The 12,929-nt window shown below is 39.6% G+C and overlaps 1 protein-coding gene across 2 annotated transcripts in view; it reads right to left on the bottom strand.

Moving 5' to 3' along the window:
* The window catches only part of RASGRF2 (Ras protein specific guanine nucleotide releasing factor 2), a 131,976-nt gene that overhangs the window by 18,667 nt on the left and 100,380 nt on the right, over window positions 1-12,929 (bottom strand). For both annotated transcript variants that reach the window (XM_055791362.1, XM_055791363.1), the window contains exon 19: window positions 2,688-2,800. In XM_055791362.1, the coding sequence (XP_055647337.1) occupies window positions 2,688-2,800 (113 nt within the window). The remainder of the gene's footprint in view (window positions 1-2,687; window positions 2,801-12,929) is intronic.

The raw sequence follows: 12,929 nt of genomic DNA, 5'->3' as shown, positions 1-12,929 counted from the left end.
GACTTGGAGCCTATGTCCTGTTGACTGCAGCTTAACAAAAGTTTAAATTATTACAGTTGTATTCATGCAAGAGCTTCTATCTGAACATTTATTTATGCTACAACTCTTATTTGAAAGTTTATGGGCTGTTTGTGTATGTAATCAACCCACAGATAGGACATAGGAGTAATTTCAGCTGGTAATGAAATATGGTTGCTACTGGAAATGGAACACAGCAGTTTTTTTGAACACTTGGGACAGCAGTACTGTGTCACTGCTGCTTACTGGATTTCCCATTGGAATAGTATTGAAATCATACTGAAATTTGATTGGAAATTGAAATACTATTGAAATATTTAACACACAAGTTGTCCAGCATGCATATATGTTAGCAGCATTGCCAGTCTTGAAAAGCAATAAAGGATTTTTGATAGCCAATGTTAGCTAAGGCTTAAATTTCATGCCTCATTCTGAAGCGGGACATCCATGCACTCAGTCGAAAGGACTAGTCCTGCACAGCAAGCCACCACCGATGGCTCGTTTTCCAGGGCTAGTTTGTGGGATGTAACCAAGTACTTATGATTCTGTATGGCCAAATCTACAATCAACCCACACTGTTTGAAAAACCTGGCGGCATTGGGGTATACAGCTGCAAAGCCTGACGAAAGATGGCTTGGCTGAGGACCATATCTGAGGAAGTCTTTATTCTCTACCTATTTCCAACAGAAACTCCCACTGAGAACTTGGACAGATCATTTTTTCATGCTTTATTTGCCTGCTTGTGAAGTGCCATAATCTGTTCCAGAAATACTGTCAGGATAATGACTACAAAAAAGGATTTAAAAAAATGCAATGTTTCTACAAAATATTTCAAATGAGTTAATTTTTAATTAACTTTCTGTTCAATTTCTGTACATACATTTTTTCATTTTTCTAAAATTTTATTTTTGAGTACTGTTTTTTCCACGTCCCTCCCTTTTGCATTTTCTTTTCCCCATTTCTCAGTTTTCAAAAATTTAACTTTTTCAGAATTTTCACTTCTTAAGAATTTAACTTTTCCTTTCTTTTTTTTTTCCAAAAGAAATACAGTGCGAAAATTCACAGGATGGTCAAAAATTTAGTCTGACTTTTTGAAAAATTCTGAAAAATGTTTACTGGAAATACCTGATTAGTTGTATTCACTAGTATATACAGTGTGCTCAAGATGCCACAGTAATACATGCTAGAAGGGAAGAGAGGACAGACAATATCCACCAATTCACAGACGAGCAGTAAAAGGATGCAAATGGGGGCAACTCACGGTTTATACATAATTACCAAGGTCCCACTTTTTGATGCAACAGCTAATGGAAATTGGCTAACTGGAAGCTGTACAGAGGAATTGCTAACAAAGTTGTATGTTAAAGGTCCATAATCTATCCCATTACTCTGCCAGGAACAGCCAATTCAGGTTTATTTTCTTCTATTTTTTTAAGAAGCTAAAGGTCTTCTGGTAATTTTCCTCACTATTTCTAATAAATATAATAATAATTATTAAAAATTAAATTAAAAAATCTAATACAATTGCTGTCACACGTATTATTAAAAGCCATTATCCTAATCCTTTTTGCTCTTCTTGCTTGCTGTTTCTTCTGAGGAAATACATGAAACGAAGTTACTACTTTTACTTGGAATAACAGCACATGCAGTATTATTAAAAAGGAGGTTTATTTTTATTTATGTAAAAATTAAGTATGATCTCATTGACATGAAGTACTTTTATTAAAAAAAATCTTTGTTTCTTGAATTTGTTTGACTTCTTCCTTCCTAAGTGAATAACTTGCCCCTCATTCGTTTTTCACTTAAGTATCTGATGGGGAAACCTGTCAAAAGGTTGTAGAAAATTCAGACATACTGCATTTATTGCACCCTTATTGGGTTTCCAGCAGAATATTTACAAAAATACTAACACAGCACATCACAGACTTATCTGTGTTTTTTCATCGTATCGTATTTTAAACACTGCCTAGTCTTTAAATGTTTACTGCTCCTTAGCAATGTAGGACAATTTACATGAAAATCAGTGGCTATAAAACACTCATTTTTAGTAGATGCAATTATTTTCACTGATAAATGCATACGAAGATTTGTCTTTCTGGCATGACAAGACACTTAACTCTGCAATACCAACCCTAAGTAACAAAATAAGGTGTTCTAACCCTGACTTAAATAGTTAATGCAGAAGCTTAAAGATCTTTCATTTCATGGGACTAATACAAGAATTCCTCCCTGTAAGCTATCCAAAGAACTTTGGATGTGATGCCAACACAAAGGAAGGTGCAAGCACGGTCTTGTTAGGATGTCATGACACATTAGGCTATCAACGGCCTCTTGTCCGCTGAGCAGAGTGGATGGCTCATTACTGAGGCAGAAGTTCCTCAAGGTATCACAGTGAGTGGTGTCGTGGCTTTACTGGACAGCATTTTTCCCTGCTGCATAAAGACTGAACCCATGGCTGCAAGCTGCTCTGCATCAAAGTTTTCTAATACAGGTATTTTTATGCATGAAACTTAAAACACGCTCTGTTTTATAGCTAATAAAACACTTAGTAATCCTTCCAAATTAAAAACTCTGGAGAAAAACCAAATGCTGTGAATTCTATGGTACATGATCCCCTAATTATTTCACATGCTGCAGTTAACATACTAAACTACTAGAAATGTATTTACCTCAGTATATTTGCAGTAGCTTTTCTTTCTTGTGGCAGAAGGTCAGGGTCTCTCAAAACTTCTTCCAGCAAATTTAACACATTCATTTTCAGCTCGTTGTTCAGCTCAAAATCCTACAAAGGAAAACAATTTTACCTCCTTTTGTCTTAACAATGTTGGCCAAATAACTGAAAGAGTATACTTTTGTGAGTTTGTTTGAAGGGTTTTTTGCTATTAGGTTTGAAAATATTTAGAGAAACAAAAGGCTGTAATATATTTCCTCCTCCGACCTTTATCTTCTGTGTGGAAATGGGCAAATCACTTAACCTTTCTCTTCTGAAGTAAGAACTGCATCTCACCAATACCCACAAAAATTCTCCAGTGATGACTATAAAAGCAGAAAAACTGTGTAACTGCACTACTGAGACCGCTGCCTAGCAAGGCTGGACACTGGGGTTTTTTTCACTCTTCTCGAGTTTGTCTGTTTATCAGCCTCCCATTCCGGCAATTCTTATCTCATACTCATCCTTTTGGAAAGGTCTGCTTTTTTTTGTTCCAGGTAGTGGAGTACTCAACCTAATAAGCTTGATAAATCAGACTAGTGCTCCCTGGCACTGCACTTAAGGGCTTCAGCATCTTAATTACTTCTGAGGCAGACTGATACCTGACACAGGGCTGCAATTCAAGAACACAAACACACTGTTGATCTCTGATACTGGGGAAAATCAAATAATAGAACAATGTACGAGCTTTAAGGTGGGAATGTACAGGCAACTCTTGGAGTAGGCTCCAAAAATGTTTCTATTTAGGTCAAAGCTAGCATTTCAATAAGAAAACTAAACCCAAAACCTTCAGTCATCTACTGCATCACAGATCTTCCTTGGCAACCCACAGTTGCTTGCAAGCAGGACCATGTTTGCGGCAAGCCCCTGGGAGCCTTCCATGGCAACAGAAGCCATGAAGTTACAGAAAATGGGAAATACTTGGCACCTCCCTGCAAGGTCTGTGTGTTTCGTTTTCCCAAATAAACCAGCTACAACCCCTTCTGTTGTGACAGGCTCTTAAATTGACAAGATGCCAGGAGATGGGTGCCTCTGGGGAGAACCACCCCAGTGAAGACACACACCATCGCACCATGGGTTTCACTTCAGGGGATGTGGGACCATCAGAGTGCCCCCAAAGTTAAAAAGGAAAGTGATGCTTAATTCCTAAAGGAACTAAATACTTAAGATGAAGGCAAGAATTCATGTTCGTTAAGGAAGGTGGTGTCACAGCCACGTTTACAGCACTTTTTGAGAAAGTTTATTGCTCAAAATGTCAGCACTTAGGAATACCCTGCTGCTGTCTGCCAGCAATGCCCTGGGCACTTCTCTCCTTTTACAAGCATCCCCTTTTCATTCTTCTAAAGTCCTCTCACCTGAGCCATTAGCCACATATAATTCATATGTTGACACCAATTAGCATATGTGTCTTAGCATACGTGTCTTAGTTTTTTGTGATGGTTGTCTGTATTAGAGGATGCTGGAGAACAGGAAGCCATGGAGTGTTAAGAGTTTGGGTGGGGTATCAGGCATATACCTCACAGTTCTGGGTACTCATCGTGTTTGTTTTATAAATACATTTTCTATTGCCATTGTTAAAAATGCCTTCTTTAGGAACTGTTTTAGCATGTTTGCAAAAGAAGACAGATATTTTTATTTATTTATTTAGGGTGTGGAGATGGGACTAATTAGTGAAACCATGAGGAATGTAACTAAACTAATGACAGTATGGTTAGCTCCAATGATTTTTAAAATACAACCACTGGAATATGAAACTATCAAAATTTAGTTAAAGGAGAAACCTTGAGTCTGCACAAGCTTAAGCAACCAGTGTAATTAATATTAGTATTGTCTGTCCTATGGCTCGATGGTGGACACTGTATAAAAGAAGTCTGGTATCTTTGCTAGTTGTGCTACAGAAATACCATAAAAGAACAGAAAAGGTACCCAAGAGCTGACAAGTCTAACATCCCCATTCAGCATGTTGGGTAAAATTCTCTACCTGCCACTGTAAATGGACAGATCACAACAACATGATAAGGATTTTATCTCCAAGTATGCTTTTCAAACCATAATTGGTTGATTATTTTCATTACATGGTATTTTTCCTCGAGACTTCTTTATTGCAGCTATGACCAAAAAAGTCTAGACTTAAAAGGTGTTTCTTTTCTAAACAGGATGGGGCAACCTCACCTATGAATATCAGACTCGGTAAAAACAAAGGCATTTCCATTTTTTGCATGTTTACAAACTAATTCTTCTAAGTGATGAGAATTGATACATTGGATGTTAATAGCAAAAGGTGTCTGTTGAGTAACCTCTACAAGACAGTAGTCCTGGAATCACTGGGGAAACTCATATTGTTGGCAAACTATACAAAAACTTAGTTCCTAGCGTTAGGGCTATTTTCCTCTACAATTACACTGGCTTTGCTTTGGAAGAAAGTTCATAGTGGAAAGACTCACTTCTCTAACCTCAGAAAAATGAGAAGCCCTAGACCCTCTATCAGCATAGCCACCCCGAACTACGATGGATGACAGGGACTGGTTAGGGACTATAGACAGAGGATGGATGGGTTTGTGTAATTCCTTCACTCCCAGGCAGTCACTCCTCCACACCAGCCTGACCGCAACCCACAGCACAACCTTCCCATGGGACAGACCTGGCCCTATGTCCATGCAATTTCTGCAGCTGTTGTCTTACTGCTCAAAATCTCTTTGTGCCTGGAGGTACTCTTTTTTTTATAGCAATGTGCCAGCTGCTTCTTACAATGTGAGTAGAAAAAAAAATAATGAAAAAAGGTGGGATTTGGAAGAAAACTGGAGAGCTATTCTATTTTTCCATTGAAGTTCATGATTAGGGGGTACTGAGATTCCGGTGTGATGAGCAATATACAAAAAATCTAGGGAAATCATTGCACTTAAACATGTACATATACTTAACTATGTAGAAAGGTTAACATGAGAATTATATAAACACCAAAATACTTAGCAACCAATTCCAAATATAATTTATAATAATACGTATAATAATAAATACAAGCAGATTATATCTATTTGTATTATGGGCGTTATATATGAATATATACTCATATAGTATGGGCACACATAGATCTATATGTAGATATATTATATACACATGTACCACACCTCGACAGGAATTTTTAGACCACTTTTGTGACATTTTTCTGTTGTATCACCTGTTAATATGTTTCACTATTTCTTCCAGCCATTGGAAGGACTTGCAGCAAGACCCTGCCACCATCCTCAGCACTGAAGGCTGGCAAGCTGGAGTAAACCTGCTATCCTGGCTTACATTTAAATTGCTGCACATCTTAGACCACCCCAACGTTCTAAGAGACTTTCAGCTGAGATTTACGTATCACAGAAGGAATACAGGCAGGCAGGCAAGAACCACTCCATTTTCCAGCAGGCACATTTCAGTTTCACAGAGGTCTAATTCTTTGTGAGAGGCCACATACCTCATATTTTGGAGTCCATGTTAACCTAAAGATTTGTGGTTCTTATTCAGATTTTCCTTTGAGTTAAGCAGAGAAATTAATGAAGATTTCCAAGCAAAATTTAAACTTTTATTTTTAAGTCCGTTACTGCCAGTAATGGGAAAAAGGAAATCGTAGGATAAGAATAGGACGTATGAAGTTCCCAACTGACCAAAAGCACCGTGCACCATGTTCAGTACCATTTATTGAAGTTTCCAGCAGTAGAAGACTATAGCAACAGAAAGAAGTGTAATAATTTTGCTCTTACCCCCCTGCACTATGAAAGCAAAGGCCTGCTTTGTAACTACAGAGCACCAAAGTCAGCATGATTACATTTTAAGTAGACATAACCAGTCTGTTTATCTCTGTCATGCACAGAATTAGACAGCAATGTTCTCTTTTTAAAGTGCAAGCACATTCCCTTGCCAGGAGAAGATAGGAAAGCTGTGCTGCAGTATGAGAAGTGCTTCAAAAGCAACCTATTTCACCTGAGTGAAAAAAAAGTAAGAGGGGATGATGGACTTGGAATCACTGACCAGAAGAAAAGAGACTGCAGCAGAAGGAGCAGAAAGCAAGAAAAAGGAAACTTAGCTATGCTGGTGAGGTACAACTAGAAATATGTAGATTTACTATCGGCGGTTTACACAGAGAATATAATTTTCAAGTTTTGACACGGGCTCAGAGAAACAGTAGAAGTTTTTCCTCCCATCTTTCCTTAAATCTTCCTAAGTGAGAGGAAATATTCCTCATCTAAACAACATGAAGAAATATCGAATAACCCAGACAAATAAAAGGGAGCTAAAACTGAAGAACCTAATTTATATTTGAGCACATCAGTGATAAGGACTACAGAAAACACTGGAGGGAGGGAAGGAAGTGGTAGGTGCAGGAGGGAAGACAAATCTACTGAAAGATTGTTTACAAGGAATTTAGAATATTTTTAAATACACGAGTTTCGCCCTACAATTTTAATATATCCACTCTCATGCCAAAGTGTAAAGAGATAATTATTTCAATGGCATCAGTGGAGTGACTCTTAGTCTTGTATACCTGTCCTGGTTTCAGCTGGGGTGGAGTTAATTTTCTTCTCAGTAGTTGGTACAGTGCTGTGTTTTGGCTCTGATGTGAGAACAGCGTTGACAGGGCACTGATGGTTTTAGTTGTTGCTGGGTGATGTTTCTACTAAACCAAGGACTTCTCAGTTCCTTGGGCCCTGCCAGCCAGAGGGCTGGGGGGGCACGGGACATGGGGAGGGGACACAGCCAGGACAGGTGACCCAAGCCAGCCAGAGAGGGATTCCATACCGTGGGACGTCATGCTGAGTATATACCCTGGGGGAAGGAGGAGGAAGGGGGGACATTTGGCATTATGGCGTTTGTCTTCCCGAGTACCCGTTACGTGGTGGAGCCCGGCTGCCCTGGGATGGCTGAGCCTGCCTGCCCGTGGGGAGTGGGGAAGGAATTCCCTGCTTGGCTTGGCTTGCGTGCGCGGCTTTTGCTTTACCTGTGAAATTGTTCTTACCTCAACCCTGGAGTTTTACATTCCTTTCTGATCCTCCTCCCCATCCTCTGGGTGAGGGGGAGTGGGCAAGCGGCTGCGTGGGGCTGGGTTGCCAGCAAGAGTTACACCACAACACAGCAGATCAAACTCTATCAGAGTTAATTGAAGTTAATTTAGTGTTGCAGTCCTCTACAACAATATTTAATTTTCCAGCATAAAAGCACACTAACTATATCACATATAATTGTGCTGTGGGAAATGTTTATAAACTCACCTGCAACAGAGCATTTACACATGTGGAAGGCAGAGATAAACGATATAACTGTCTATCAAGGAAATTCATCCCAGAACTTGAAATAAGTCTAGCTTACTTCAAGAAGCAAGGAAAGGACAACAGCTTTGTCTTTGAGTTTGTTTCAAGTGCAAAGAGTTGGTCAGCATTTGGGAGAGAGTGCCAGTCCTGATTGTACAGTATCAGTGTTAGCCTGTCACTCCTGATGGAATATAATCAGGTTAAAAGTGCAAGCTATGTTAATAGCATGACTGAGTAATTTTCAGCACATACATGCAAACCACTGCTTATCTAAGCCCTGTGTAATCCTGTAGTACAAAGAAACCTTTAAAGAAGAATCCAGCCATTATGTATTGTCAGATTAAAGCGTTCAGGACAGATAAGAAATGTGACATCCCTGCCTCCAAGTCCTGGGATGCAGTACATTCATCAGCTTTGCAGAAAGACCTCAGTGAAGAAGGACCTGTCAGGCTTCAGCAGAAGTGGGTGCAGAGTACTCCTAATTAGTTTGACTGAATGCAAGCTTGGCTGCTGTTCTGGGGGTGACTCATGTTCCCTGAAGGGTCATGGTATAGCAAACCCTTACACTTCCACAATGTTTGGACAGAGCGTAGCTGCAATTAAGTGCATTACTATTCAATGCATAACTGTATTCTGCAAAGGGCGTAAGTTTATGCGAACTGGACTTCTTCACTAAGTGACCAACAGCATGCTGGAAGGCTCACTCAGGGCTCTCTTGCCCTGCCTCTCTCTGGGGCAACCTCTCTGTTTCTTCAATTCACTATTTGCATCATGGTGCCTCTTTATTTCAGAAAGAACCCCAGAAATTTCTTTGCTGTTTCAAGGCAGAGGCCACAGGTCACAGTTATTTGAAATGTAGTTATAATGCAGCATATTTTGCTATCAACCAGTATGTTGGCATAACTGTAATTTGTTCACATTTCTACAATAAACTTACTGTAACTTTGACAGCCATCATATTCATTACTCTATGGCATTAAACATGAAACAAGTGGGGGTCATATAAAGCAATTTTTAGCTTACTTTTTATTCCAAGATACCAAATGGAATTGACCAATTCATGTACGCTATTTTTAACTAACTGAAATCATCTTTGCTTGAACAAGTCTTTGTATACACGTGTCCTCCATAATCCCTAAGTGATACTCAATAACTACATCTGCAAAACCTTGTGTTGAAAACCTAACACAGCTTCATCAGTATGAGCAAGAAAATCACTTACTTCACAGCTGGAGCAAAGCATGCACCAGGTGTGAGATCATAGAATCGTTCTGGTCTGAAAAGACCTTTAAGATTATGAAGTCCAACCATTGACCCAGTACTGCCAGGTCCATCACTAAACTATGTCCCTAAGCACCACATCTACACGGCTTTTAAATGCTTCCAGGCATGCTGATTCCACCACCTCCCCGGGCAGCCTGGTCCAATGCTTGACCACCCTTTCCATGAAGATGTTTTTCCTAATACCCAATCTAAACCTCCCCTGACACAACTTGAGGCTGTTTCCTCTTGTCCTGTTGCTTGATACTTGGGAGAAGAGACCAACACCCACCCGCCCACAGCCCATCAGGCAGCTGTAGGGAGCGATCAGGTCCCCCTGAGTCTCCTCCTCTCCAGACCAAACACCCCTCAGCTGCCAGCCCCCTCCCCAGCTCCATTGCCTGTCTTTGGACATGCTCCAGCCCCTCTACATCCCTCTTGAAGTGAGGGGCTCAAAACTGAACACAGGATTCCAGGTGTGGCCTGACCAGTGTTGAGCACAGGGGCACAGTCACTGCCCTCATCCTGCTGGCTGCAGTGTTTCAGACACAAGCCAGGATGCTATACTTTCAAATTTCAAGCCATGGTCTCCCCAGGTCTTGTGGTAACCTCGTAACTCTCTGACACTGTCTGGCAGCCATCTAGTTTGCAGGAGGGTTAGTATCTGCCAATTCACTCCAGCTAAGATCTTCAAAGAAGCCAATGGGAATAAGCACCCAGCTGTCATTCACGACTGGGAGGTCTGGAGAAACCAGCTTCTCTCTCCATCAGCAGATGTGAAAGCTTTCTCCTTGGACAAGCTCCATTTCAATTTGCTCGCCACAGAAGCAGAAAAATCTTGGTTTTGTAACATGAAGTGTTTAGATTAAAAGACAAGAAAGTACTGTTAAACAGAAAATGAAGCTGCAAGACCTCACTGGGATAATGAAAATCACACCAAGACTTCCTCCTCTTGGCTTTCCTTTCCCTTCCTACTTTTCCATCACTGCAGAAGTCAGTGGGAGTACTATCCCTGTGAGCCCCTTCTGTTCCCATCAACACCCTTGTCTTCACAATGACTGTTTGCCTCGTTATTTGTGTTTTCGTTGTTTACAATGGGAGAATCCTACGCTCTTCCTCTCAATTACATTTTAAAAATGAAATGTAAACTTGAACATTCTGCTGTTATTTTGGGCAAAAAGAAAGCTTTGTTGGCTTGTAGGTAGCTGAATGAAAAAGACAGAAGTATAGGAGAAAAAAAAGAGGAGGGATAGGGAAGGAAAAGAAGAAAAATGTAAATAATAAAATCTGGGAAACCTAAACAAGCCATCTTTCATGCTGTGCTGGTGTTGGCTGATGAGCAATACAGGTTTGATTCCTCTTGCTCAGTGTGGTAAAAACAAAATGTGTCACATTAGGCCAGGATGTTTTTTTCCAAATTTTAATCTGTGCCTTGTGAGCTCCTGGAGACATTAATTAGCTCCTTCTGCCTTCCTGACAGGGCTGCAGATCTGGCACTACCACTATATATTTACTTGGAATTTGAGTGAGGCTTTTACAGTGTACGACCCAAGTTTCAAAAAATAATTATTTCTTTTTCTAAGCATTGTTTAGTATGATTTCAAGATAACAAAACTGTTTTATGAAAGCATATCTTCACTGAATAGGCTGAATTGTTAATTTTAACAATTGTTGATTCTGTTTTCTGGCAACAGACAAGTTTACATATTAAATACTGTCAGATTAAATACTCAGATAAATTTTAAAAAATACATGCTTTAAAAACAAAACAACCCACAACACTAAACCATCTACAACTGTGGTTTTGACACAGTTGCAAGATACTGTAGGAGGTCAATTCATTCCATAACCCAGCAGAGGAAAGCTCCTCCAAACCCTGGATTTGCTAGAGAAAAATGAGGAAAAATAAGGCTCTGAACCATTTGTTTGGAAGATTTCTCTATCCCTCAGTTCATGCACTAACCCTGACCCATGTTATTATACACTTGAGAGCAGCACACTGAAGGAAGCCAAAGGGATCCAGAGGGAAGGGGTAGAGGGTAGGGACTAACTAGGTGGGATGATACATGTAAGAGCACTTTTAACATATGGTTGTACATTACTGTCTTTACGTTGCACACGTTTCTGAATGAAGCACATTCTTAGGTACTGTGCAGCACCTCATGTGCTCTGGGCATTACAGCACAATAAATCAGTACAATAATTTAGGCAGACAAATAACATGTAGAGGCCTGAATGTTGTTTGTGGATCAGAAAGCATAAAACCAGAGTTACTTATGCTGCAGAATTATTCACATGCTACAACACTAAGCACACCTGTAGTAGCATCCGGCACCATAAAAAGAGAACTAAAGAAAGCCCTGCAGTTTCCTCATATAGCGTCTTTGCTTTTCTTTGTTTCTATTAATAAGGAAATAGCATTTTGGCAGAAAAAAACGTGTGCAGTAGGTCACCTTTTATAGTCATGCTAGCAATGACCAGAAGGATCTCAGGCACATCGCAAGGAGAAGAGTCTACCAGACAATGGGAGAACCTTCTCCCACGGAGGACAGAAATTGCGTATTTTGTGCTGGCAGTTTCTGCAGCAAAAGCAAATTCAAAGCCAATTTATTTTGTTAACTTTTTTTTTTTTTTAAGAGAATAAAACCTGTCCTTGGCTGCTGATGAAGGTGAAGGTTGCTCAAATGCACTAAGTGGCCAGAGAATGATGCAAATACCTTAAAATGTAATAAAGTTTTTGGCAGGTCTGTTGATCTCATAGAATTTTAATGCTTATATTCTTTTGTCATTTTGGAAATCTAATAAGCATTTCTTCACCAGACACTGGTGGCTAAAGGTTCTCTGGCTTGCAGTTTGTGTTGTTACTGTAAAATGAGGCTCTGAGCTACTGCTCTCCCAGGACTATACATCTTTACTGCCAACATTACATGCTATTTGGCCAGACAGTAATTCTTCACTTGTCTTCCTTAAAGCAGTCCTGTCCCATATTTTTTTGGCAGAAACTAGTCAGACATTTCTGGTTTGCTTAGGTCTTCTGTCCTTTCTCTCTCCCTAGCTTCACAAGTAAACACCACAAAGTGCTGATTACATGCTCTGTTGTTGTAGCATTTGTTACTTTTGGTGCCAAAGCTGTTGCATTTTAAAATATCTGCTAAATTGGAATACTGGCTTAAGAGAGCTAGAGAATTAAAATCTGCCACTGTTGCCATGGAAAAAGTAAAAGGCAGTGAGAGACAAGGGAGTCCGGATAACAGCTTCCCCTTTGAAAATGCAGTGTTGAACTATTATGTATTATCTTTGTCCTCTTAATATTTTTAAAAGAATACTAATTGTAAACATTATGCAAAATTAGGTGTAGTAGTATTCAGGACAATATTATAGTTTTGTACATCATGGGTACTTTTGAAATGGAAGCAAAGATCGCTTTTATTTTTAAGGAGAGAAAGTATATTTTTGGTAAATTGCTAGAATGACAGAGTACACTTGCACTCTTCATAGTTACTTTGTACTTATGATAGAGAATCATCACAGCACCATCAGGGTCAGCTCTGAAACTTAAACTTCAGTGTAACTAGTTGTAGATCCCTACTGCAGACAAAAGTCTGATGACTCCCAAAATCTTCACAATTACATTAATTAACCATTTTTTA

This window comes from Falco peregrinus, chromosome Z (genome assembly GCF_023634155.1).
Source record: "Falco peregrinus isolate bFalPer1 chromosome Z, bFalPer1.pri, whole genome shotgun sequence".
Lineage (NCBI taxonomy): Eukaryota > Metazoa > Chordata > Aves > Falconiformes > Falconidae > Falco > Falco peregrinus.
This window is presented reverse-complemented; position numbering and strand designations above follow the sequence as displayed.